At 49.1% G+C, this 27,961-nt stretch overlaps 1 protein-coding gene across 1 annotated transcript in view; it reads right to left on the bottom strand.

Annotated features, from left to right (window-relative positions):
- Positions 1-27,961, bottom strand: part of LGR6 (leucine rich repeat containing G protein-coupled receptor 6) — a 48,805-nt gene that overhangs the window by 12,564 nt on the left and 8,280 nt on the right. The window contains exons 3-10 of the mRNA XM_027816681.2: positions 24,136-24,207; positions 11,622-11,690; positions 10,040-10,111; positions 8,731-8,802; positions 7,540-7,608; positions 6,524-6,595; positions 3,376-3,441; positions 1,576-1,647 (exon numbers count right to left, since the gene is read on the bottom strand). Coding sequence (XP_027672482.1) covers positions 1,576-1,647; positions 3,376-3,441; positions 6,524-6,595; positions 7,540-7,608; positions 8,731-8,802; positions 10,040-10,111; positions 11,622-11,690; positions 24,136-24,207 — 564 coding nt within the window. The remainder of the gene's footprint in view (positions 1-1,575; positions 1,648-3,375; positions 3,442-6,523; positions 6,596-7,539; positions 7,609-8,730; positions 8,803-10,039; positions 10,112-11,621; positions 11,691-24,135; positions 24,208-27,961) is intronic.

Below are 27,961 nucleotides of genomic sequence, written 5' to 3'. Positions count from 1 at the left end.
GAGGGGTGCAGAGCAGGGCAGTGAAGCTGCTGGCACCAGCCTGCTCAAGGGGTTCGATGCAAGCAGATGTGGGATCTGTAGTCCCTTGGTCGGCAGCAAGTTCTGTCTCATTGCAGCTCCTTGGAGGCAAATATGTTTGGGTCTATATATGGGTGATTTCTATCAGAGGGCACAAGAGTTTGCCTTGGAGGAGCTCCTCCACTGAGACCAATAGGAAAGGTTGCTTTTTGGCGTAAATTTCTGTAAATTTGGGGATTTTATGCTAACATGCTAAACCTCAGAGCAGTAGACAGGTTATGCCTTAGTGCCAGAGAATTCCTGATGCCATCACAGTTGTGGGTCAGGGGCTGTTGGAAGGTGAACCAAGGTCATCTTAGAGTGTCTCCTGTGATGTACAGTTGGTTTGGATTCACCAAGGCTCCTCAATAAGCTCTGCTTCCATCTGAGCTGGAGGGCTCAACTCCCCCTGTCATCAGTGGAGAGGAACCACCGTATCTGGAAGCATTGCTTCCCCTAAGGCTGACTACATGAGCAGTCTCCTACAAGTATCTTTATTTCTCCAGCTCTGAAGGGGCTGGAGGCACCTGCCCAGATGTGTTTCTCACACTGCAGATGGCTGAAGGTAGGTGAGGTGAATCCTTCCCACAGGGACTCAGAACATATCCAAGGACAAATGCTAGAGCTTGCATGCTCAGCCATACATTTGTGTGACTATAGTGTGGCAGCAGCATGTGGGTGTTTTGCATGCTTGTCTGTAGTGTCACATGTAATATGTGAGTGTTCCTGTGAAGTTGTAAACATGGTTTATATGACACTCATGGGATCATGCTGGCCTGTTAAATGACACTCAAATTGCTGCACCATGGGAAAAACCTTTTATGCAATTTAGTTCATTTCCTAACAGAACAGTAAATAAAGACTACCAGCACTTGGGGGGCTCTTCCCACATGTCACAGGGAGAATTGTGCCCTGTGGAGCCTTATTAGCTTCTGAAAGGTGCCAAGCACTTAAGTGGGTTGTCTACTGCAAGGTCACTATGCGTGTATGATATGTGCCGGCCTGTGTGCACTTGATATGTCTAACATATATTTTTGAGTTGTGTGGAGACAGTCCCAAATCAAATGGGATGTTCTGCATGGGTGTTCCAGGAGCGCATGGCCCAGGACTAGCATGTTTAGGGGAAGGGGTGCTAGAGCTCATGTGTGCCATGGTAAATCCCTGCCATGAGTCCATGTCTCCATGAGCTTTTAGGAGGCAGGTGTCCGTAATCTGTGCTGTGCAACATACAGCGTGTGGTTAGAGCACTGGTGTGGAGTGTCTGCACGTGTGGGCAGCAAGGCTGGCAGGTAATGAGTCTATTTATGGGGGGTGTCTGCAGGCAGAAGGAAAGCCAGAAGGAAGGTCTGTGCCCTGTTCCTTCGTAAGGGGAAGTGGAAGAGGGACTAGACAGCGAAGTCTCCCAGCAAAGCAAAGGGAGTGGGACTGGGAAACTTCACATCAGCCCGGCTGGGTGCTTGTGGTTCCCCTTCCCCCAGCTAAAAGCTCTGTTGTTCCCTTCTGCCAGACAGTACTTACATGGATCGAAGGGCCATCAGCTGCACAAAGGTGTCTGCTCTGATTTCATGGATCCTGTTGTTCTGGAGACCACTGAAAAAACAGAAACTGGTTTGAGAAAAGAGCCGAAGGCAGCTTTTATACTTTGTAGGGATCTTTGTCCTGTGGCAGCAGACACAAACTGTCACAGTGGAAGTTGGCATTCGAGCTTGGGAGACCTACTCTTATTTCAAGGGGTAAACAGGATGAGCAACAAACCAGATCAAAGCCAGTCTCTCCTATGGGCAGCTCCAGGGCTCAGACAGCCTCTCCTTTTGATGCCATCATGACACGGTAAAGTGCCATTGATGTGCAGTGGTTCAAGGTGCACCATTATCTCAAAGGCCATGCTGGTTTCCCACTTCGCTCCACCCTAAGCCTGCAAACTGCTGTGGGCTGTGGGAAACTGTGCACAAATCTGGGGGGGTCTCACTGAGTGGGAAGGGTGGAGCTTGGGAAGAGGGGGTATTGGAACAAGGTAGTGGAAAATAATTCAAGGATGTTTAGCTGCAAGGGACAACCTGTGTGTTGCAGCTAAAAATCTGCACACTGGCAGTTACAGCAGAGTGACTGGCACACCTAAGTTGTTTCATGCCAGATTGTACCACCGTACACCACCAGACTTAATTCCAAACTATTTCCAAGCAGGAATGTGGGTGCCTGGTGGGGGTGGGGCTTACAGGGTGCTAACTTGGGGCTTAAGGGACCAAATACTCGTTTCGTAAGAAAATGTTGATTTAAGACACAGTCTGTTTGACTTAAGTAGTCTGAAAGAGGGATTTACTATGCTTTTGCATTAATGTTAAATCTGAATTTCGTGTATTATAAAATATTGTAAGAAGAAATTCAGGCACAATGTGTGAAACTACAGGTTTGGAATTCTGAAAGTTTGTCCTTTTCTGACATCTTTTCTATTTTTTCAAACATTTTCCTAGGGGTACTTTAGATAAAAATATGTGCAGCTCTAACTGTGTCCTTAGAGTTCCTGAAGAGGCAGCAAGGACTATGCAACTCTCATTTTCACATGATTTCACCCAGTGTCCTAGTGTCTGGTTTTGCTAAGGCTGGATGAACTGGTCTGGCCATCCAGTCCGGGGTGCTGCAGAGCGCAGGGATAACCTCTCCAGTGTTATTTGTGGTGATGCAGCTCCCACACATCTATTCTGCTAGGTTGCAGAATTCTATAAAAAAATCACGGAGTCTAAGGCCAAGAACTTCTGTAGATTTGAAATGTAGGGCCAGATCTCCAGACACGTTGAACTGAACATGAATAACTGTTCTGGAGCAACAGAGGTGCCTCGCAGGGCCCAGAGAAGACCCAATTCAAGTGCTAAACATGAAGAAAACATCAGTCTTCTCTGTGGGAAGGCAAGCCCTGAGTGGTGTGGATAAGAGCTGCTTTGTGCCCATGACGCAGACCCCTCCTTGAAGGAGAAGGTATTTATGGTATAGATAAATTCTTGATTAACTCATACTGTGACTTGAGTTAGTGATATAAAATTCAGTTCTGGCACATCCTACTTCTGTTTGCTGTGGCTGGGACCTCTGAAAAGACCTGAGTGAATGAAGCTCCTATGCACAGGGGATGTGTTTTTATTCTGCATTTGAACAGGGGTAAAGAGTGGAGCTCTGGTCCATTTGCAGTCCAAATAGTGAGTTATAATGCTTAGCTTTCCCAGTGCTTGATGAAGGTTGAGTTTTGTGTGTGGGAGCTGCCTCTGTCCCTGAAATAGCCCTTTTGCCCTAGAGCATGGTGTAAGTGAGGGCTTGCTCTTTACTTACAGTTCCTCCAGCCGCTGACACCGGTGGAAACTGGGCAGATCTTCAATCTGGTTGTGTGACAGTTCTCTGCAGGGGAAGGACCAGTACAGTAATGTTAGGAGATCAAAAGCAAGTGCCCCCAAGCCCTCTCTTGAAAAGCAAATACTGCTGGAAGAGGGGAGTGACCTGACTCCCATTTTGCACAGCTGTGGAGAGTGGTAACCCCAGGTGAGGGAGATTGCCACTGTGCACACACCTGACACTTGCTCTGAGCATCTTTGTGCAAGGCTTGATGGTTTACCTACTGATCCAGCCCCATCCCAGCTCTCTCCAGCACAAGCTGTGGACTGATGGAGCTGCTTCTACAGCTGGGATGGGCTTTTCTTCCCCAGCCCCAAGTCAGCTGTGAAATGCATCTGTGCCATCTTCTACTGTGCACAGCCTTGCTTTTCTGTGGGCAAAGCCAGAGGTCCCGTCCTGCCATTGTGGATGAAGTAGCTCACAAATCTTGCTGATGTTCTTGCAGAGCCTGGGGAGGTTTTGGCCAGCAGAACAGCCATCCCGCTGCCCTTCCTCCTTCCTGGCACAGCAAACCCAACTGCCTGTCGCCTGCTCTCCATTCAGCCTTTCCTGGCTTCTCCCCAGGGTTAGGGAAGGGGTTGTGGCACTGGCAGGAATTCAGTACAGGACATTACAGACTGAAAACCTCTGGTCCCTGTTCTTTCAAGTGATCTTGCTTGAAAGCAATTCCCAGCAAACTCCTGTTCCCGCTGCTTCATGGTCCAGTGTCATATCAGCATCCAGAGTAGAGTGACCTGGTAGTCAGAGGAAACCCTATCCTGGCACAGCTAAATGTGGATTTATTAAAACTGAAATGGGCTGGGTAAGGAGTAATGCTTAAAATCAGCTCTTGCTCCCACCAGCAGAGGCTGGATTTGTGGTTGTTCAAGGGAAATTTGCCCCAGGTTAAAGTTTTGTATGTGGCCTCTCTGCTGACTTCACAAACTCAGTTGCCATGTTTCTGCTAATAAATTGCTGCTAAAACATTTCAATTATTTTTTTTTTTACCAACCCCTTCTCTACCAGTTCTCTATGGTGGCATGGAAGAGGGAGGGAAAAGCAAGCAAAAGTTTTCTGCTTGGCTCTGGAGGCTGTCAGCCAGTATGGAGAAAGAGCTATAGCATCAATCATTTTTCCCTGGTCCCTGTGTCAATCCAGTAGGCTTGACAGGGCAGTGGCTTATCCAGACAGTGATGGAGGGAGAACACAGCCCCAGACTTATTTTTGGTTCCTCCAGAGTGAGGGTAACCAGATGCAGCTCAGTATCTACCAGCAGAGCAGCCTCAGTCACTGATGCTGTGTTGTGAACACACCAGGGTGAAGGTACTGGTGGTATCAAGGGACTTTAGCTCTTCTCAGGGACTCGGGGAAGTTTAATCTATTTCTGCTTGAGAGGAAAGACAAATCTGTGCCCTGAGCAGAAGCTCTGGACAAAAGCAGCAGGGCTTTGTCAGGTTGACGCCAAGCTCAAGCTCAGCAAGGCTGCCCTGCCTGGGTGTGCTGGGCTCAGTGGCCATGCACAGACCAGCACTGCAGCACAGCCACGAGCCTCATGCCCTGTGGTGGCTCTTACAGCACCTGTGCAAGACCTCTGCAGAAAATCTGCAGTGTGGTGTGAACAGCAGGAGGCCAGAAATGCAGCATTAACTGTATCATCTGTGTTGAGATGTGTCACAGTCATAATGTCAACCTGAGGAACTGTCAAGGGGCTGGCAAAGTGGGGGAAGCAGCAAGAACAACCACCAGCTCTCCAGGGACGGAAGACCAACGCACTTCAAAGGCAAGAAAGATGTAAACATGCACAAACATTGGCCCACATTTTCTCTCTCCAAACTCTAAAAGCAAAGCAATTGATGTCAGCAAAATTAACGGAAAGAGGAACAAGGAACAAGGGACAAGGTGGGGTGTCCCAATGAAACTCTCCCACAAGGAGGGGAGAAGCACGAAGAACAGGCTTTGCTGTGAAGGTTTACAGTCTGATAACTTGCAAACATAAACAGAGCACTTGGGACCCTACCTCCTGGGCCATTCCAAAGGCTGCACTTTCATGGCAAGATGTCTACTGAATTAGTCCAGATGTCTAAAGATGAGAGATCTTCCCTACAGGGACAGCTGGAGCCAAAATGCTGTGATCTGCTAAGTTACAATTTGTGTTCTTTTATTTTTATGTTTTTCTCTTGTTTCCAATTTCTATGATGAAGAATTCACTCCTGTTGCTTTCCTGGAACAAGCTTGTTTTCATTTTCAGCTTGCTTGTATAAAGACTGATGAGAGTCAAGCCTCCTGCTTGCCCTAAGGCTGCAAACTTGTATAAATCTGGCTCATGACTCATTTCCTGACGATGTCTTCGACTGCAGACGAAATTGGGGATCTCAGGAATGAGGTGTGTGATTCCTGAGAAGATGCAGTTGTCTTTCTGAGATGCTGATTTCATCATGTACCAAGCTAAAGAAAAAACCACATTCCCCCACTCAGCATCATTCAGCATCTTGCCAAGCAGGTAAAGCCAAAGCAACTTAGAGACTGAGTAAAACCCTGATCTGACACTGCTGCACCTCGTGAGGGTCCATGGCCATGTGGCCTTGTAGGTCTCCATCAGGTCGGGCGTGTCCCCTCCTGGGATGTGAACAGAATCCTTCCTCCAGACGATGGCCCTTGCTGGGGTTCCAACTGCAGTAAGCCAACGCTGGGGCAGAGCATTGTGTGAATGTGATTTACCCCTGGCTTTTGTGCCATGTGTGGCCAGGAGCTCTGAAATGCTGCTGCTGTTCTTGCCCACCACCCCTTCCACCCTCTCTAGTCTCCTTGCATGGGGCAGGCAGTTTCCACTGGTGCAGAGCAAGGAGGAGGCCAATGTGGATGTGCTTTATTGCTTGTTGCCCTGAGTCCAGAGCATAATGCTGGGATGAAGCAAGAAAGTTCAAGAACTTGCAGAGCTCAAGGTAGTGCCTAAGAAGGTGATGTTTTCTGCATGGAAAAGATAATGGGAACAAGAACCACAGGATGATCTTCTATAGCTGGTCCCCTCCCTGAGCTGGGCAAGAAGAAGGTCCAATTTCTGATGGCACTTTTCTATAGGCTAGGCAGGACAGAGAAATGTGTTACTTACAGGACTCGGAGACTGGGCAGCTGTTGGCACATTCCTCTGGGGAGTAAATGGATGCCTGCACGAGTCAGGGTCCTAGAGGAGTGGAAGAGAGAGAGGAAATGGTTACCGAGAGCCAGTGCACAGATTGTGACCCACAAGCCCCGCTACCAGTCCCAGATGGTGGCAGGAGAGACATGAATGGGATAATGAAATACCTGGAGAGAAAAAAACCCCTGATTTAGAAACGGGCACTGCTGCTGGACCTGGTAAAGGTAAATGTGCCTATAAAAAATTCTGGGATGCTGCTGAGTACTGAATTCACTTCTGTCCTTGGACATGTCGAAGGCAGGTGGAAGTGCCCTCTGTGGCATGCTCTACCATCCCAGTTCCCCATTACCCAGACTGGTTATCCACCTGGAGCCACAACTGCCTCAGAAACCCCTGAATGGGGGACAGATAGTGTGTCCCTGTGTCCCTGAGGCAAGGCATGGCCAGGTCACGCTCTGGGACTGGGGTGCTCCGCTGTGCTCCCAGTTTTGGCACAGTGCCCTAGAGAGGAGAACCGTGGGTGGCCAGATACAGTATGTCCTCCAGGCTCCTGCTCTTCTGGGTCTGGTGGTGTGAGGATGGGACCAGACCAGCCGCAGGAGCCCCCAGCCTGGGTGGCAGATGTTTCCTGCACTGAACTGCACTGCCAGTGCTGGTCCCGGAATGGGCAGAGACACTGCGTCTCAGTGGAAGCACTGCACCCAAAGGCTAATTCCTTCACAGATGCAGAAGGGAAGGAAGAGGAAAAAAATCAAAGTAAGTTTGGAGGACACTCAACAGTACTGAGAGAGCAACTCACAGAGAGGAAAGCTGCTTTCAGGAGCCACAGGGGTGAAACGAAGCAGAGAGGTGAGTGACCAGGGAGAGGCAGAGCTGAAGACAACCAACTGCACAGCACTGTGAAAGTTGTCCTCGCTGAAACAGCCTGGACCACCTTGAAGGAGGAAGAGCACAAATAGCAGGGTAAAAGGGAGAGAGTTGCCACTCACAAAACTTCTAGGCTGGTGGTGCCTTTAAGGTCTGGGAATTCTCTGATGTCTGTTGCACCGTTGAGTGACCTGCAGAGAAATGAAGGTGAAATGAAGTGTCCAGAGAACCTGAAAGCAAGTGCAACTGCCCACAGTCCCAGACTCATCAGCTTCCTCACACCCAAATGTGGTGATCAGAGGCCCAGATCCAAAGGTGCCCCTCTCATCAGCATGCCACAGCCGGCTGGGTGGATCAGTGCAGTTGCAGTGAGCCAGATCTGGGCATTTCTATTCAAGGAGGCTCCACAAACTCAGACCCTCCCCCAACCACTGACATTCTTGGCACCACGTCTACCCAAATTAAATAACAAACCCCAAACAATTACCATGGGAATGTAAGCAGGGCATCCCACCCAAGCCTGCCCATGTCTGTGCATTTGGATCTAAAGAATGTATGGGTATTTGAAGGATTTATTTTATTTGCCTCAGTGTGTGTTCCTGCAGTGAGAGGATGGGTGGGGCTTATAAATAGAGATTTTGAGGTTGCCTCTGCCTCAGTTATTTTGTGCTGTACCACAACAGGTTAGCTGAAAAGCCAGCCTGTCCAGACCAGCCAACATGGAGCTGCTGTTGTGGTCCAGATGGTGCCCAACACATGGTGGTGGCCCTGGAGCAGGCTTAGGGCCATACGTGTGAAAGCACTGTCACTGCTGGCTGCCCAGTGAGATTATTTGTGCCATGGTGTCTGTGTTATGGGACATATGTTCCTCTGCTTCTCCATCTTGTGGAGCCAGATCTGGGCACATGCCCTCAGTGTCCTTGTATATGGGTAACTACACAACAATGCAGTGTTTGCTTGAGCAGCATGCAGCGAAAGCTGTGGCACTTGTGAGTGTGGTCTTTGCTGGTGCTGATGCATCTGTGGAGACCCTAGAAGACTCCAGTGCCTGTCAGCTGGCTGGGCAGGAGGAATTAATTGCTCCCTCCAAAATGACCTTCTCAAAATTATTCTTCCTCAGCAGAAAACATCTGCAATGTCTGTCTACTCCTTGGCTCACTGCCTTTGGGGCTGGCCAGAAGAGTGGCATCAGGGTCTTCTATTGGCACAAGGGCTCTAGAAAAGAGGAGGGGAGGAGGCCACTAAGGTGTCCAGCTCACAGGGCTTGGAGCTTGGATGTATTACCACTCTGAGGATGTGGTTGTTGAACTTACAGAGTGTGGAGCTTTGGCAAGTACTGGAAAGCGGACTGTCCAACAAACTGGATGGGATTGTCATAAAAATGGCTGCAAGGGAAGCAAGTAACTGGTCAGATTCTGCTGCGCATAAAGAGAAGATGCTACTACAAGTCAAAAGCCTTGGAGAAACTAGTAGTAAGCTATGTAGGAGGTACTGGCTATTCTGTGAGGAACCCTTGTTTTCCAGATAACCCCAAGCTCTCCCACTAGCCTGGCAGAACATTGCTACAGCTGAGGTCTCCTGCTGCTCTGAAAGGGGCCTCTACGGTCCTGTTGAACCAGGCACACCAGAAAGATGCAGAGCTCTCCTTCGCCCCTGCTATAGTGCTGTAACCCTGCTGGGAAACACCTTGCACTTGATGACACCTTCTCTGATCTTACATATCCACAGCACCAGCATCTTTCCTACTTGTGACAGTCAGTGGAGAGAAGTGAACTCTCCTAGGATCCAACTAGCTTTAGGAGGAGTTGAATCACCTCCTACAAGAAATGCTTTTCCCCCACTGACTGTGAAAGACTTTAGATGGGCAAATCCAATGGAGACATGAGTATTCTGGATGTGTCCCACCCCCATGTCACTCCAAGGATTGTGCCCAAGGAAGATGGGGATAAGCTGGTTTGTTTTGACTGGAGCAGTGACTATTTTCGCCCAGTGTCACCATGGCTTTTCAGATGTTTGGGTTTTTTTTCTATAACTTAAGTCCTGGACTGGCCAAGCAGAACTTTTGTCACTTGCCATGATTTCCAATATCAGTGTGGTACAGGGAAGAACTGTCCAAAAATCTCTACCTGTGTCTGGGTCAGAGGGGAAATGAGCTGACAACTGGGTGTATTTATCTGTAGAACTCGTGTCCATGGGTCTGGAGTAGGGAAACAATGATCTGGTGTCCCAGCTCCCTATAGCTACTGCTATAGCATATAGCTACTGCTGGAGCTGGCTAGCAGCTTTTCTAAACACAAGGAATAAACACAGGCAGATGTCAACCAGGGCTTAGAAAATTCTGTTATTCATAGCAAGATTTCCATGCAGACCACCCATATATTTTTCCTTCATTGTTATCAGCCCGTACTGCAGCAAAGTTCAGCTGTGGGGAAAGGAAAACCCATGGCAAAACCCCTGAGGCACAGCTGAGAAGGAGCTAATTTCAGCTTGTGTTGGCCCTTATATAACAAATGTTAAATTGCAGTCACGCTTACAACTGTCAGAAATCCCAACCAAAGACATCAAGGAATATTCCTTTCTGGGGAATATAAAGATTTAGGAAAAATTGTTTTATTTTCTTACATTGTTTGGAGGAGGGGGTTCCCAACAAATGCATTCTCTGGAATAGCTTTGATGTTGTTGTTATGAAAACCGCTGTTGGGAGAAACAAATATCTTGATATTAATGGATGAGAAAGGCTTGGAGACACCTTCTTTCCTCAACAGTTTTAAAGGTGGAGAGCCTTCAAAACACATGTAAAATAGGAGGTGTAGGCTCTGTTCCAGCTACAGCATAATCCCAGCAAGTGAACAAGGTCTGTCCTTTGACAGGACAAAGCCCTCATTCTGCTGTATTTACTCTGTGTATAGCTTGGTGCTCTATATGTCACTCCACTGAACCCATCAAGAACACAAAGACTTAAAGTTTAACACTTTCCAAGTCAGGAAACAGGAGCAAACAAAATACACTTATTTTATACCCTCCAGGAATTACAATTTTGATGGATGGTCTCCATTATCGCTCCAGAGCTGTTAACCAGAGTGCAGCCTACCATGAATTACTGGCCCATGTGACTTTAAAGTATTTTTAGATCTAGCTGTGATATTTTTGGTTAAGCTTGAGAAAATTGCTATAAGCAAACTTTTGCAGCAGAAGAGAGTTCTGTGGCCACAGTCTGACCTCCTATACATCAAAGGCAGCCACAGGATCCTGCATCCAGGACCAAGACCAGGCTCTGGGTGATCTCCAGGTTGTTTAATCCCAGAGGAGTCTGCATGAGTGATTAGTTGGATGGCTGTTTGAAATCTGCCTCTTATTTAGTGACAGGCATTTCAAAAGCCATCTCAAAGTGGATTAAGGATCTTACTCTCATTTTGAATGTCACAGTAATGATGACATCTGGTCTGATCAGAGAAATCTCTTGAGAATTCTTCCAGTAAAAGAAAAAAGTAGTGTCAGATTTTTACTCCAACCTTGCCAGAAGCCCCAAAGCAGCTGCTTTTGTGCCACCCCAGCCTGTCACCAGCATAACACAGACTTAGCGTCCACAGGAGCTGTGGATCCACATCAACTTGATTTGACCCCATCCTGGGGCTTCTACCTTCATCAGTGTTAAGTGGGATGTTTTCCCATTTTTAGTGTCTCCCAGGCTGACCGGTTAGTGGAGAAAGAGCTAGCCACTAAAATGGTTGTAAACTTTTGCAATTCCTTCTTGTAAATTTGTCCTAAGGGAGATCAAACAGTTTCTTCACGTCAGAGGAGGTGGCACAGGGCCTGCAGAAGCCATGGCCTCACAATAACACAGATAACTACATGGTTGTGGTCCCAAGCTGGGGAATGGGCATTAGAAGTAGCTGGAGGTCAGAGGGACTTTGAATCCCTCAGATGCCACAAAATTAAGAGCTGCAGGAGGAACTGGCTCCAAGCCTGATGGAGATCTCCCACTCCCCTCCACCAGCCATGGTGCAGAGACTGATGGTGAGGTGGTTAGAGCTGATGGAAACTAAGGGGATAAACTGCTTTCATGTGCATGGCGGAAAGGGCTGGGAAAGACAAAAGAAAGGCTTGGACTGAGTGCTGTCCTCAAGTCAGAGCACATGCGATGCTTTATTGGTCACTCTCCATCGGGGAATGCTTTTGAAAAGGAATAAATAGAAAATCTTACAGCTCCTGCAGTCGGCCCAGCGTCCTGATAGCCCCAGGGAATTCCAGCAGCTCATTGTAGTTTAGATCCCTGAAAGACAGAGAAAGGAAAAACATTCATTAACGCTGCTGTAGGAACTCAACCAAATGTATCTGTGCTTTGAAGGCATGGAAACTTGCTTGTTAAACATGGGAGACAGGTTTTTCCTACTGTGCTGATCCAGCCACTGCCTGGAAACAAAATCTCACACATTCCTGCAGCAGGAATATTCCCTGCTAGGAGCACTGTCAGGCAAGAGCCAGTCCAAGTCATGGCTACTGCCATCTGGCCTCCCTCCCCCCAAGTCCCTTCATGCCTGGGGCACATCTCCAGAGTGCCACATCCCCCTCTCCCAGGAACTCACCCCCAGGGGCTTTGGCTGGGAGTCATTTTTCCTGCCTTTCCAGGTCAAAATGGGATTTTACAAAGGACAAGAAAAACAAGAGCAGGTTCAGCTGTGTGGGCCCCATGAAAGGGCTTCCCTGGGCCCTCTCACCCTGTGGTGCAGAGGGGATCAGAGGACCATTCCCGTTGGTGCTTGTCCTGGGGATGTCGTATTTCCCTGCCACTGGGATGTGCTGTGACTGGGACCAGTGGGAAGAGCAGGCTATGGGAAGGCCTAGGTTATCTCCGATGGTTAGGGTGAACCCCATGTTGGAAACTGTGAGCCAAAGGTGGAAGTGATGCGCAAGAGGTATTGACATTGCTGAGCATTAAGTTTAATTTGCAGTATAATAAATTAAGTAAAATATAATATGTTGGTCATAATGACAAGTGTAGAGTTTACCTGCCTTGGCTTGGCAACCAGAAGAGACATCTGAGCCTGACTGGAACCTCGTGGGCTGTATTTGCTCTCCAAGGATGGGCTGGCATCTCCAGAAAAGAATTTATTTGAGCTCTGGGGCACTGCTGGCAGCCTGGGAGGAACAGCCTTCTGAAGGTATTGATCCTGCTGTTGACTAGAGGGGGCCCATGGAGACTGGCTGGGTTTTAGACGTGTAGCACTCTTCCTCTAGCATGCCCAGTGCTCTGCTTTGAAAGTTCCAGCTGAAACAGTAACTTTTGACCCTGTCCTGGCCATCCCCATGGGCCAAGACACTGAAGTCTGAAAACCATGTGACTGCTTCCTACCTGCATGAAATTTGCTGAGTTTTAAGTGGTAGATACTTTGGAACATGAGGGTAATTACTGGCTCCTGGAGATTACTGTATAATTACACTTAATGGACCTCAAAGTAATTACCATGTAACCTGGATTGTGGTTTATGGAACAGAAATAACCATGCATTTACACAGCAATGGGTTGCTGCCCAATTACCTTGTAATTCTCATCCTCTGGGCCCAGGCATGGTAATTACATTATGATCTCTCTTGGCCCCCTCTCTCTTGCCCGGTCTTCTCCTTTGCCAGTGTCCCTGCTTGGGAATTACTCTATGGCACCATCTTGGCTTTGCCCTGTAGGTATTTACACAGTAGATCAGCCCAGAGGGCCTCTCCCAATAGGTTTTCTTTTGCACCTTCCAGAACTCCAGGCTCACATGACTTATGTCCTAGCGAATACTTATCAGGGAATTACAAGACAGGGGACAAAACCAAGAGAAAAATAGGGAATGAGTTTTTCTTGGGTGTCTTATGTAGCCCTGACAAGGTCCATAGCAGACCTTGGTGCTGGATATATGAAAGTCATTTCTTTTTATAACCTCCTCAGTAGTAATAAAAATTAGCGTTAATTGGCTGGACTTGATGATCTTAAGGGTGTTTTCCAGTCTAAATTGTTCTGTGATTCTGAGATTCTACAATTCCCTTTGCAGCCCAGGGAATGCAGCAGGTCCTGCTGTGGCAGGGTTTGTCTCCCCGCACCAAGGGCTGTCTTCTCTCCTCCAGTGACAAGGCACTCTGGCTGCCTGCACTACGTGTATGGATTTGAGCAAATGAATCCTGCTCCTGCAGGACCTGCCTCCCAAGGTCTGTAAAGGGTTCTTATAGTTTAATAATTGCCAGTGGTGGGAATCAGCAGGAGAGGAGCACAGGGCTGGTGACAAGGCCAGGAGCTCTGCTTCCATGCCACGTCCAACCTGCAGTGCAGTGGCAGAGTCCCAGCACACGTGAAGCTGCTGTGCACATCCACGAGGCCCAAGAGTGGAACAGGAGTCATGTGTTCCCTCCTCACAGCAGCTCACATCTAATAGATACAAGAGCTCTGCGTCTCCTAAAGAGCTTGCTCTGACACACTCAGTTCTCATCAGTGTCCAAGCAGATCAGTGATTTTCCCCAGTCTTCTCTGCTTGAGACCAAAATGATCTGTTTAAGAATACATAGCCCAAGACATGACTGCTCATATGCCTCACTCTTTGCAAGGCACTCATAGCTCGTTATCAGCTGCTTGGATGCTCTTAGGCAGTTTCTGTTGATGGTACCTGTCAGGTGTCCATCACTGTCACGGCTGAGTGCCTCACATTATAAAGGCTCTGTTATGGGGGGGAAGACGGGGCAGGACTTTTACAATGCCCAACCCTTCACCAAAGCTCAGGGAGGCATAAGAGTGTATTTCCAAAGAGAATGAGTGATTAGAAGTGCAGACAGGACACCGCTGGGTATTTTGAAAGCATCAGTCAAATCCAATTAACCTTCAGATCACTACACTGAATGAAATCAGAGGGCATTAGCAGCCTAAGTTGACTGGCAGTCCCAAATCTCTATCTGTGCGTAAGGTGCTTAACACCTTTAAAAATCTCACCCTGCAATGACTTCCCAAGATTACCATGAAGTTTCACAGCAGTGCGGGAAGCTACAGAGGTCGCTCAAGGCTGGGTGTCTGCCCGTGCCTCTTCACTCCCTTGTGCCATGAACTGAGGGGCTGGGATGAGCCTGCATGCTGCCAAGGGACTGACCCTGGAGGAGAGGCACCGTGAGCCCTGTCTCCCGATGAGGGCCCACTGCTGTCATGTCGCTGACGCTGGGGGAAGCTTTGTGTGATGCCGCGGGGTTGAGTTTCTCCTCAGCGATACCCAACGTGTCTGTGAGCAGCTGATGGATGGAAAATATTGCCCAACAGAGAGGAGGCTTGGCTCACTGTGATTCACTAACAGAAAAAGGGATCTTAGATCTGTAACCAATATTATTTACAAGGAATAATTGTGTGCTGTAATATTTGCTTCTGTCTTTCTCTAAAAATGCATTTCCTTTCCAGCCTGCATCTCTTCCAGGCAGGCTGGTCTTTCATCAGCAGATGAACATTTTGTTTGTACCTCTGTGTGTGTGCAAGTATGTACAGGACCAGTTCTTCCTGAGTGAACACACACCTTTCCCAGCCCTGGCAGCATCTTGGTGCCTCCCTCCCCCCTGCACTTGACAGATAGACAAAGCATTGTGTTCAGCAACTCCCTCTGGGTAAAAAAGCCATCTCTGAATGCTGGCGTATACTGGGCTTGTTGGAAAGTGGAGATGCAACCAGGTGTAGTCATGCTGCTCCAGCCTGGCTGCCAGCGACCCCAGTCTGTTCAGGAGAGACAATGTGCCCGTGCTCGCTCCTGCCCATGCTTCCTGGTTTTCAGTGAGGTGAGCCTCCCTCCCGGAAAACAAACCCAACTGTGCTCGTTAACAGCTCGCCTGAGTGATGCTTGCAGCCAACTGCTCTTGATCTGTGTGCCACTTGTGCTGCCCTGACTTGCCTCCAGTGCTGCCCTGTGCCAAGCCCTGCCAGTTTTGGGGGGAATTCATCTGACTGCAGCCTGGAAGAAGCCAGTACCTGAGATGGTTCCCAGGTGTCATCTCTTCCCTCCAGCACGGCAGCTCTCCTGGAAGCCCAGACCCAAACCCGGACACAAGGGTGGCTTCCCTCTTTCTTTTCCTTCCTTCCCAGAACTTGAGTTGGGCTGTGGTTCAAGCAATGACCCAGAAACAGCCTCTGACCTTCATGGCGGGGAGGCTGTAGATGTTTGTGGCAGTGAAGAAGTTTCTGCTCGTTTAGTGAAATTCAGTCCTTGGGTCTTTTCACAGATGTCTGAGAGCGGCAGGGCTACGTCCATCCCAGACATCACTCCTCTCGGCCTGCTCTTCTGTGATGAGTTTGGCCCAGCCTGTGTGCCCAGTGGTGGGCCTCCAGAGTTTCTTTCCCAGCGTAGTGTCAAGGCAGATGGGAAGGAGTATGGGCTCAGTGGGTTGGGGAGAATTTTGTGTTTTGACTTCAGTGGCAAGAAAATTTCCTCCACTGAGCATGTCAGCAAACTGTACATCATTTGCAAACCCTTTCCAGGGGCTGGGTAGATACAGAAAATGGACGTGCCCCCCCTGCCTTATCTGAGCTGCCTGGGAAATACTTTCTGGTCCCAGCTCCACACGCTGACACTTTCCCACTGCTTCCAGTTTTGGGACTATGCGGGGAAAGCCCAAGCTCCTGTGGGCCAGGAGGCCTCCCTGGCCAGCCCCATGGCCACCCCAGCCCATGTGTCATAGCGGTGCAGCAGTGAAAGTGTCACCTGGTGCCAAGGTTGACTTTTTGGAGCTTTCCCCACATAGTCCCAAAGCTGGAGTGATGTCTGGGATGGACATAGCCCTGCTTCTATCAGACATCCATGGAAAGACCCAGCACTGCTGGGTCTCAGCTGTCCCAGGTCTGGGGTCTGCCCCATGGCTTTGCACATTACGTATGGGTTCTCCTGGCTGTGGGGTGCTGTCCTTTTTGGCACACCTGGGAAAGTGGACCCAATGCCAGCATTACCTGGTGGAAGGATGCCAATGCGCCATGGCCATGGCTATGCCAAAACAATAGGGAAGCCTCAGAACAAAAGAAAAAATGATGGGCATGGCATAAGGAAGAGCGTTTTGCCCATTATCAAGGGTTTTTGGAAGCAAAATACCCAGGCGAAAGATTCAGAAATGATGTGCAAGAGAGATTACTATAAAAAAAATCACTTTCCTTAGTTGGGCTCCAAGTTACCAGCTCCAGGCATCAGAGTGGGATGTCGAAAGGAGCCTTGTGTGTTCTTGTTAAAATGAAAACCCCTTAAAGGTCACCCGGTCTGCCCAAGACACAGTGAACTGGCTGGCTTTCCATTGTTGTTATTTCTAGAATGAGCCTATAGCTTCATATTTGGAAGATCTTACCCAACCCTGTTGTTTACTTAGAAATAAAAGTAAATTGACATCAAAGGCACAGTTATTTTGGGCTTTAACTGCCAGGATGATTTGAAGCTGACAACACGCAGCCTGGAACTATTAATATCAATCAGGCCAAAAGGAGAGAAGGAGGGGAAAGAGTCTCAGGTCAATTTTCTGCCTGTTAGGGACTATTAGTGGTTCCACACAGGAAGCCAAAAAAAAATTATATAGTACTATAAATTCTTCCATAAGCCACAAAACACCACAAATTTGCAGCTAATAAACCTGAAGGTGCAGTAAGATTAGAAGCTGGAGACGGGACATTTACTGACTATTTCAGTCCCAGTATAATCTGAGATGTGACTGTGGTGGCTTGGAGGGAGACTTTGTGCAGCCTGTGATAGGGACTTGCATTTCCACCTGTCCTGTGCTGGCATCTAATACTGCTGCTGGTAAATGTAATTGCCACTGCTGCTAGTCGTGCTGGTTACTGTGGCCAAATCAAGCACTGGAAATGATTTAATTGGTAGTCTGAAAGCTCAAGGGGGCCGTCATGACCATGTAGTTGACCTCTTGCCTGGCACCAGCCAGACAGCTTTACCCAAATGCCTTATATCAAGGTCATGGCTTGTGGTTGAGCTTGAGCTGGGAAGAGCTGCCTGATTAGTCCAGACTATGAAAAGTAATTGTACCATTAGGTGCCATATTTCTGTTGTGTAGCACCAGCACAAACCCTGCTCTCCTGGTAGCAACCAACACATGAGGTGAGTGGGTGCCTTTTCCCAGCATGATCTAGATTATGAGATGCAGCAAGGGCCTGTAATAAGCAAAAGGAGGGAAGGGGGGTGTGAAAGGAGGCAGAGCACGTGTCTGACTCCAGCCAGCTTGGAGCTGTGCGCCCACCGCCAAAACGGAGGCACGCCAGAGGCAGATGCTCAAGTGTGCACAGGAGAGAGAAATGACCGATTGTGGGATTCGTCTGTTAGGGTCAGTGTTTTAATTTGGGAAACTAATCGTGCCCTAGAAAGGCCCATTTTTGGCAAATTATAAGGAGAAGCCAGGCTGTGATGGAATGTGAGAGAGTTCATGGGTGTCCCAAAGGAGCAGAGATGGCCCTTCACACCATGGGAAGGTTGTTTAGGGACTTGCCCAGGAGCAAGGGGCAACCTCTGTACAAGGATTCATTCTGACAGCTTGGCCTGGAAACATCACAGCCTCTCACTGACATGGTGCTGCACCATTTTACAGGGTTTATGTGGCACTGGAAGGTCTACTGCTGGGGCAGGGGCCACCTGTCTGTAGGTCATGCCTTGTATGCCTGCAGCTGCCAATCCTTCCTCAAACAGCTCTGTTCTCCATTTAAAAACACAGCAGTGCTGCCCAGGATGTGTCTGTTCCAACCAGTATTTCTGTCTGTTCTCCAACTGACTAAGGTACTGGATTAAATATGTTTTCAATTTCGTTGATTTATTTAACAAGGTTGAAATAAGCCTTTGAGAATGGGATCTCGTGGGGGGTCCTGAGAGCACAGGCGGTGCCATGCACATATCATTTACAAGACACAAAAGGAGCTGACCGCAAAGTGGAGCAGCGGGGACCTCGGTTGCTGGGGTGCACAGACAATAACCACGGAGCTGATGACTCAGGCAGGGGAGGCACGGAGAAGGCTGCTGCACTTTGCCAGGCAGGGGGGAAGAAGGCAGACTCGAGGAAGCCTGTCGGCAGCAGAGCATTTCTGGACTGTGGGAAAGAAGCTGGGGACCTCTACCTACCCCACAAGGTATACAAGCTGCTGGTGATCGGTCCCCAGCCCCCTGCAGAGTGCTGCTGCTGGAAGGAGGGAGCGTGGGGTGGGGGCAGAGCTTCTGTGCATCAGCACAGCCGTGGTGAAAACATACCCGCAGCTTGCCTCTGCTGCCATTTCTGCTGCCTGCAGTGGCTGTTCCTCCTCGTCACAGACAATCAATTCGCCCTCACATGTTTCTGGAGGCAGAGGTTCCCCTCCTCCAGCACAGGCAGCTGCTTCTGCTCAGCGGCTCTGTGAAAGGGCCTGGGTCCAAGTGAATCCCAAGGAGCCAGAGGAGTTGGGGACCCCTGACAGGTCACAGAAAGAACATCTAGAGACCCAGAGCTGGAGGCGGGGGGAGAGTCGGTGCTCTTTGTCACTGCAAGATCGGCAACTCCAGGGAGGGGGGAGCCAGGCTGGAGAGCTGGCAAGGTGCGAGACAGGTGGTGTGAGGATTTGGTGGGCAAAGAGATAATAGGCAGCACCCTGTGAAGGAGGTGAGCCTTACAGTGGAGCTATAACCTGTGGAAAAATGCAGTAGCTCCAGAACTACCTTTTCACCTGAACTGCCTTCACTTTCAAACTATTTCTCTAAAATCTTGCAAAATATCATGTCTGCCTGGGGTCATGTTCAGCCAAAGCTCAGAGCCCAGCTGGAAGGTACCTGACTGGTTCAGAGCCTGAGCTGCATCAGTGAGGACACATTTCTGGCAGCCCAGGCTTCTGCTCTTGGAAAAGGACATGCAACAAACTGAGACCAGTTGGCCCAAGGAGACCACAGGAGGGAAGTGTCTGGTCCCCATTCTCCCAGGCAGTGCTTCATGCATTTGACAACTCAGTTTTACAGGTGGCTTTCTCTGTTTGGCAAAGTCACCTTCCATTTACGCATCTATCAGACCAGTCAATGAACTTTACAGGTCTGTTCTTGGACCAGACACAGGGATCCATGCAACCAGGACCCTGAGCTGTGGTCCATTTGCCAAAAAGCCACCTGCCCCCTTCCTTTCTCCATCCCCTGAATCTTGGTACCCAAGCCTCTGCTGAAGTCACCTTCCTGCACTGGTAGGGCAGGGTGGAACCGCAGAGCCAAGCTGCCTCTGACGAGCTGCCTGGGGACCCATAATGACACACAGCTGGAGCATCAGTATGCTGAAGATGTAGCAGAACAGCTCAGCAGAGTGAACAGGACATCCTTGGAGGAGTCAAAACCAGCTACTTTGGGAACTTCACAAACTGGGATTAGCATCAAGAGACTGCACAAAAGGTTTCAAATTAAACATGCTGGTGGAGACAAATGCTACTTGAGAAACAAGGTAGCACTTGGCAGACAGTTTTGCAGGAGAACAGCAAAGCCTGCCTAGCCCTAAAGGGGTTAAACAGCGCTTGCATGAGCTGTGGTGGAGGTATTTCCCATTTCCTTCTTCCTGGCTTCATTGCCCGAGGTGCACTTTATATTAATTTTCTTTTTTTATTCTCCCATAGAAAATCCAACTCTCTGGAGGAGTTGGTAGGTTCCAGCTCTGCTCTGCGTTTACAGACTCAACTAATTACCCAGATAATAGGGCAGCGCGCTGAGAAAGCCTGTGGTAAGGGCATTTCCTGTGACGCAAGGTTAGGCAGATAAAATGCCTGGAGCCAGAGGGTTTTGGATTAAGCCATTCTGGGAGACGTTTTTAATTTATTAGCACCATTTTTAAAAAATAAATTAAAAGCTTTTTTTAATGCATGGAAATTTGCTCTTTCCAAGTGATTTATCTCCTTTGTCTGATGAGCAGAGGAGCTGGCAGGGTTGTGGATGGGGGAGCGAAAAGTCAGAGAGATAGGAAGCAGCAGGGTCATCTCAGGCAGAGGGGATGGGCGAGGGCTGCAGGGCCTCTCTGAACTGGTTCCCCATCATGTCAGTGTCAGGTACAGGCTGGAGATGCCTGAACAACCAGAGGAGCAGCACTTTTAGGGCAGATCATTGCTATTTTGGCTGTAGCCTTGAGACCTTCAGCATTTTGGGCTGGTCCTGGGGAGCAGCCACTTGTTTCTCATCCCTGCCTCTGCCCTGGGAGCCACCTTAGCCCTGCTGTAGGCTGGGGAGACAGGGTGCTCCTGAGACACGTTTTCACTCTCTGCCAATGTCAGGGTCTTGTCTGGGTGCGTGTGCCAGGGCAGGGAGGAGCCCTGGCCCCTGCTTTTAAAGGATCTAGTACATTGTCCAGGAGGCCTTCAGGAAGAACGTGTCACATAATGACATTTACACTCTTATTTATACTGTGTCTTTGGGAGAGGGCTAAAAAGTGCCAAGTATCACCCATTTCGACCATCTAATACCTGGTTTTATGGCTCAGCGAGGCTTGGGGTTTCTTCCCACAGCCCTGCAGCATTGCTCTGTGTCATCTCTCAGACTTATGGGAACTGGTAAGGGAATCTCACTACATTTCAAGGCAATTTCGAAACCCTATTGGGAATTTGGCAGAGCAGCTCTGACTTGCTTCCAGCCCATGTGCCCATGTTTCCTTCCCAGAAAGAGGAGGCCGAGGGGGCTGGTGAACAGCCAGATCTTGCCCTGACAGAGAAAGTATTCTTGGAGCTGCTTTCTCCAGCTACATGCTGATGTTTGACCGGTTGAGACCTGGCGGCTCTTGCACATCTACCTGCCCCCTCATCAGCATGGAAAACACAGAGCTGCTCTTGCTCTATACATGGCAGAGCTGACTTGTGCATGGTAGCTGCAGGTCAGTGCAGGGGAAACATGAAGTCATTCATCTGGCTTCATTTCACCTCTTTCTAGATTGCTGCCCTCCTAAAATATCAGGACTTAAGACCTCTCTAAGAACAGAGATGCTCCACTGGGATCTGTTTTTGCAGAAATGATAGGACCTGGAGTAGGCACCTGGTGTGATTGTACATAGGCAACTTGCACACTGCTGAGACCTGCATGGGGCAGTGGATGCTGTTTCTTTTAAAGTTTTGGCTGCATTTGGTAAAAACAGACATTTCCCTGTCTAGCTCAATATGAGAAGAAACATTTCCCTTAGAGGAACAGAGGTTTCTGCACCTAGAACTTCCTAGGCTTTTCTAAAAAGCCCAAAACAATTTTTTTTCCTTTCAACTTCTACAGTTCAACTGTTATGCCTGGCTTATAATCAACATCTGGCCACAAATACTCATTTTAGGAACCCTGGAGAAGTTTCTGCCTTCACCAGCTCTTACTATCCTGCTGCCTTCCAGGAGGTAATGCCCACGGGGTAACTGAGAGCACAGTTTGGCCTCCACAAGCCAAGAAAATGTGCTAAGTGCTGTCAACAGAATGTAATCATAATTTGAGTTAAAGGGTATGTGCGGAGACTGTAATAGTCTCCACATGCACAGGAACTGGGAGGTGGTATGTAGATGCAGGTCTAGCAGCTTGGCTGGGTTGTTGCAGCCAAATGCTCAGCTGTGTTTTGCCACAAAGCTTGGCCAGCTTTGGTCAGCAGGGTAGATGAGTGCTGGCAATTAACATGAGGGGGATGGCTCCACCTGAGGAACAACGTGTTCCTCAGAGATCAGTGACTTGAAATACTTGCTGGCTTAGAGGTAAGAATTAGATGCTCAGGCCAAGAGGAGCAAAAGCCAGCACACTCTCTCTTGAAGATGTTCCTTCAGTGTGATCAGATGCAAAGGAGAGTCTGGAGCTCTTGCCCACAGCACTGTTCTTGCAGCTACAGGCAGCTGGTGCAGAATGCGGGCTGCGGGATACTCGTATGCACAAGTCTGGGCTGTCAGAGCCTGAACACAGGCAGTGGTCAGGCAGAGCCCTGCTCCAGGGGGACAGCCCCTGGAGGTGGAATACTCCCAGGGACAGGACTTCCACAGCTGCAGCCTCGCAGAAAGCCCTGTCCCTGTTCCTGCAGTGCTATGCAGTCCTGTCCCTGTGGGAACTGAGAGCAAGAAAGGGAGACGCTGAGCTCTCCTGAATGCTGGGCAGCATCTCAGATGGGCAACAAAAGGTAAAGGAAGTGCTAAAGCAGGAGCAGAGGGGAAGAGAGGGAAAATGAACTTTCAGCACAAGTGTCTGTGGAAACTGAATTATTTCCCAGGGCAATGGAAGCCCTTTAGTCTTTCCCACAGTAAATAAGGGGCCAGCTTCTTCTCTGCAGCTCCATCCTGCTTGGGATGGGCAGCACGGTGGCTTTAACCACCCTGGCTGCAGAATAAGCTTGCCCTGATGTAGGCTGTGATGTTGCTGCATGGTCTGCCTGGGTTATAGCCCAAACGGGGCTTTCTTCCATCAGCAAGTCCGCCCCTCCCTCCTGCAACTTGCCTGCCTTTGTGCTGCCCGGACGCCATGACTCTGTGCTCACATATTTGCCTGCACCCACCATAAATGACTGGGGAGAAAGCCAAGCTGGCACAGTGATGGAGGAGACCCGTGGGTCACCAGAGGAGACCATCTAGCAGCCTCCCTTCCCACATCATCCCTGGCACAGTTCAACCTCTCCCCAGCTGAGCCCTTCTGGGTGGCCCCAGGATGTGCCAGTCTGAAAGTAAGAGACAATGCGCGTCGTGGTCCTGCCCCTGAGGAGTGCGTCTGGGGACCAAGGGCTTGCCTGTTGCTTCCACTCTTGCCTGATTGCTGCTGCTGGCACCGTGCTGGGCACAGAGGGGCCCCGTCTCCTTGAGTGGCACTTGAATGCTGGGAAGCATCACCTCTTTTTTTGCCGTGACCTGCACCCCCTAGTTCTCCTTGGCAAGGAGTGAGGGCCTGGCTCTGACCCCAAGGCCTGTGTGAAGGGACATGCTTCTGCACAACTGAAGGCAACAGGCACCTCTTGCAGTCTTTCAGAGCCTTAATTTATTTGCTTGTTTATGTTTCCTCCTAGGCCATTGCACAGCACATGAGACCCAAGCAATTGATACTGCTGTTAAAAGCACAGTGTGTGCAAGGCAAGGCCACCAGATTTAACTCTCTTTGAACTCAGGGTGACCCATCTGCTGCTAATGAAGATGTGTCCTAAAGGAGAGTTCATTTCTGCTTCCCATCTTCCTCCGAGGTCTCCTGACAGACTGCCTACCCAGCCATGCCAAGAACATGGTGCAAGCTGAAGGAAGCTGGCAATGGGTGGTGCCAGGTGACTTGAGACCATCTCAAAGAGAGGTATTCCACAGATCCCCAAGGATTTTACCAGCCTTGAACTCAAGACAGCCCCTTATTCTGCTGGAGTCAGGTGTTTAGGAGGCTTTGGGACAACATGCCTGTGGTGAGGGGGTGGGGACACCCCCCGGGGAGAGCATACATGCAGGCTCTTGGGACTGCACCAAGACTCGACTTGTGTCCAGGGCCTCAGAGCCCCCTCCCAGCCACTCTGCCCACATGTGCAGACCCCTCTGCAGCAGCAGCACAGCTAGACCAGCTTGCACAGGCGCAGGGAGAAAGTCCAGTCTGCCACCACCCCAGGAAGCATCATGCCCTCCATGGGCTGGTGCCTGGAGCCAGACCTGCTGCTGCTCTCTGTGCGTGGCAACGAGTAAAACATGCAGTGTGGCTGGCCCAGAGACACCAGCCCTTTCCTGTGGGCTGTGCTGGAGGGCATGAACACACACGAGTTCTTTAGGACAGAGAAGAGAAGAGGTGACTCACAGGGTTTCCAAGCTGTGCAGCCCATCAAAGCCATTGGCTCCCAGGCTTTGGATCCGGTTGTTGTGCAGGTGCCTGTGGACAAAACAGAGATGGTCAGTGCAGGTGCAAGCTGACTTTTTCCTGCCACTGTGAGCCATGGCCCAGGGACATCCTGCAACTGGAGCACAGCCTGGGCTGGGCTGACAAGGGGTGCTACAAAGTCCCCTCTCTTGCCCCATGAGACACATGCTAGGTGCAACAGTGCTTGCAGAGCAGCTACAGAGCTCCCATTTCTCCCAGGAAACCCAGGCTGACATAGGACTTTCCCTGAGACCTCCACTTTCACAGCTGCCAGGTGAGTTTGGATGAACATGCTTAAGCAAGAAGCTTCAAGAAACACCCTAGATCTCACCTTACATTGTGCCCAACCCTACAAAGTGCTGTGTGGCTTCAACAGTTGCCCACGGACACCGGGTGCTATCTAAGGACACAGCCATATTTAGACTCCTCAGAGCCCTAGTAGTAGCAAGAAGGCTTTGAGTTCAAAATCATCCTGTTAGTCACAGTTTATTATCTTTACTTGCAAAAAAATGAAAATGCTGCCAGTTCCTGGATTTAGCTCCAGTCTGACTGCAGTGAAAGTTGTCTTTAGTTTAATGGTTCAGAGTGGTTAAATTGCAGAGGCCATGCGACAGGCTGATGCACATTCTCCACCCCAAGGCAACAATTTTTTCCCTGTTCCCCTTCATCGTGGTGCTACATGCCATGAGCCAGTGCTTAAGGGCTCTGGATCTCCCAGCCTTAATGTTGGTGCTGAGGGCCCCTGCAAAGCCACCTGGGGTATTTTTTGCTTTGGAAGCTCCATAGGTGATGAGTTTCTGGAGTCCCATGTGATGGGTTTTCTGTTTCCACGGGCCCCTTACTCCAATGTCTTAGTTTTTGGGTAAACCCAAGACCTTATTTCCTGGATTCTTCCTTTCCGATGTCAGAGCCTCTGTGTGTGTATGTGCACATCTGAGTGTTTTTGCCATCTGGCTTCCTTTGCAGCTGGTGGGAGCTGCATGGCTAATCGTGCATGTTCCTCTGAAGTCCTACTCAAGGGCACCTTGAAGTTCATCTAGAGAGATCTTGTGGGCAGCCGCAGGAAAGTCTGCTGAAAAGCAGAAGACAACCCACTGCTACCAGCCTACACTTCTGCCAGCCTGCGCTTCAGCACATTAGCGATGTCCGTGCTTCCACTGGGATGGTCTGTGTGGAGAAATGCCCGCTGAGGAGGTAAGGTCCTCTGGGGCAGGATATCCTCTTTGCTGTCTGTCAGGGTGGGTTTCCCCATGAGTTCATTGTACAGTTCAGGTTCTTCTTTAACGCGGAGTCATGTGTGGTGAACCTGCTGCCACACAACTTGCCTTTTGTCCCTTGCCCATGCTCAGGGACACACCAGCCTTTGTCCAACAGTGCTGCCTCCTTCCAAAAGCCTGGGGGAGACTCCACTGGCTGGCAGGTGGATCAATGACTTTTTTTGTTATTTGCTGCTTGATCTAAATCTGTCTTGGCTTGAAAAATCTCTTACTCCACCTGGATTCAAGTGTGAGCTGTTTGGCTGAGCACAGGCAGCTCCCACTGCCAAATATTCTAGGGTAAAACAGGAGAGAGCTGGGAGTGGAAGAGCAGCCAGGCTCTAGGGCAGTTTGGTAGGGGCTTGCAAAACAGAAACCAGCCCAAGACGGATGTTTGTCATTGGGATGAGAACATACAAACATTTCAGAGGAATGGGAAGGGAGGGGAAAGATATGTGATAAAATGTTTGCTCCTTTGAGCAAACAGGAAAAAAGAAAAGGATGTTGCCTGCAAGAAAACTCTTAGAGGAGAAAAGAAGCTGAGATCAAAATCAGAATCTTACAGGAGAAATTTCTCTTGTCACAAGAAGAGAAATTTGTCTCCAGGTGGTTTCATCTATCAAATGTTATGGGATAGGTTCAGATCATGTTGCCCTTACTTGGCACTTCCAGTGCAAGATGGTGCCAACCGTTTTGGGTCAGTCTGAGTACTGGATACTGCATCTGGCAAATGGAGTGTTTGGATCTGGAGTTGCTCTGCAATTGCAGCAAGAGGTACCACAGGAACCCTGTGCCCCACACCTCTGTCTGCTGGGAGGGGACAGCGTGGGGAGAAAGGAAATGCTGAATGCTAGAGGAGATGTGAGCTCCCTGGAGCTTTGTCAGGGTGGTACAGCAGGACACCTTGTCTAAGCGTGGATGTGCTGGGCAGCTGACTACCGTCTCTCAAGTCAAGCAAGGAGACAGAATAGAAAAGCAGTCACCTGCTGTGTTTCTATTTGGCTCTAGAGTGCTTTGTTTGGAGACAGAGTAATGAAAATCGTTAGAAGGAAGTTCTTTGTTGGTAAGAAAATTATGAGCAACCAAAGAGGAGAGTTATAAAAAAATTTGCAGTCCAAGCTGAACTCTAGAGTTGTCCAAGCTGAACTCTAGAGTTGTTACCCAACCACATGGCAATAATAGAAACATTAGAGTTGCAAAGGTAAACACTTGAAAAGATGTTCCTTTCTTCCATCCTGCCTTCCCCCCCACCAGTAAACAAAGTTCAACAAGTAGAGTTGCAACATCTCCAGTGTTCGTCAACTTGAGCTCAGCCCACATGACGTTCTATTCTGCCCCGTAAATTACAGCTGGTTTGATAGCAGCTCGAGATACTTGGTTCTGCGCTATAAAAAACCCTTCTGTGATGCAAAAACATGAGAAGTCTTTAAGCCCTTGCCGTTCCTACTGGAGCTTGTACCCACCACCGCCCTCAGTAAGAGCAATGAACTTTAAGATGTGTCTCCCTTTGCAGGTCAGCAGCACGATGGAGTGAGGCTGGTTTGTGGCAATCATCCATGACAGTAGCTTTGCCCGGGAAGGAGCAAGACAGTCATTGCTTTTTTGTGGGCTGGCATGCAGACTGCTTTTCAGTTATGCACCTCCATTAGAAAACAGTGATATCTTTGCAAAAGTGATTATCACAACTGACTTCTGGCGGGGTCGCAGGTTTGCCCAACATGCTCCTGCAGCAGCACGAGTGCTACCAGATGTCATGAGGCTGGCTAGCTCCTCTGCTGTGTCAGGTGAACCCATGCTGCATCTTGCTGAAAGGCAACATAAATTACAGTAGCTGCAGAATTCCGAGTGGCCACGATCCCCCAGACAGGCTAGGGAGAGGTGCTTCGTCTAGGTTGGTGTCTCAGGTGATGAGACTTTAGAAGCACACCAGAAAAAAACCAACCCTACAAGATTAATTTGTGCCCCTCAAAAAAATGCACAATTGTTTCTAGAAGGAAGATTTTCTATCCTCGCCAACAATTTCTTATCATGAATTGGGCATAAATGCAACTTTTTCGAATCACCCCTGCAGCACTCCTAGTAAAATTTGTTTCATTTTCATGTCACTTCCTTTTCCTGTTATTTTTCAGTGGATTAATTTTGATTTTTCTAGTGGATTAAAAGACCCTGGAGAACAGTCTTGTACTGAACTGGGAGTGAGTCCAACACAGGCATTAGCACTGTGAGCTCTAACTCTGGAAGAGCCACCTCCAAGGTGACAGGGCATTTGTCTTACACACAAAGGAAGGCAGCTTCAGCTAATGTGCTAAATACTCATTTAATAAAGGTGCTTGTCTGCATGAACAAGAGGGTAGACTGTAAGGAAAGGGAAATTATATTACATCTGCGTTATGCACTGGTGAAACTGGCTCTGGAAGGCTAAATGTATTTCTGGTACCCACATTGTTAACCGGATGTTGATAATTTGAAATGGGTGCAGAGAAGAGCAATAAAAATGATCCGAGGTCTGG

The sequence above is a fragment of the Falco cherrug genome, chromosome 16 (assembly GCF_023634085.1).
Source record: "Falco cherrug isolate bFalChe1 chromosome 16, bFalChe1.pri, whole genome shotgun sequence".
Lineage (NCBI taxonomy): Eukaryota > Metazoa > Chordata > Aves > Falconiformes > Falconidae > Falco > Falco cherrug.
This window is presented reverse-complemented; position numbering and strand designations above follow the sequence as displayed.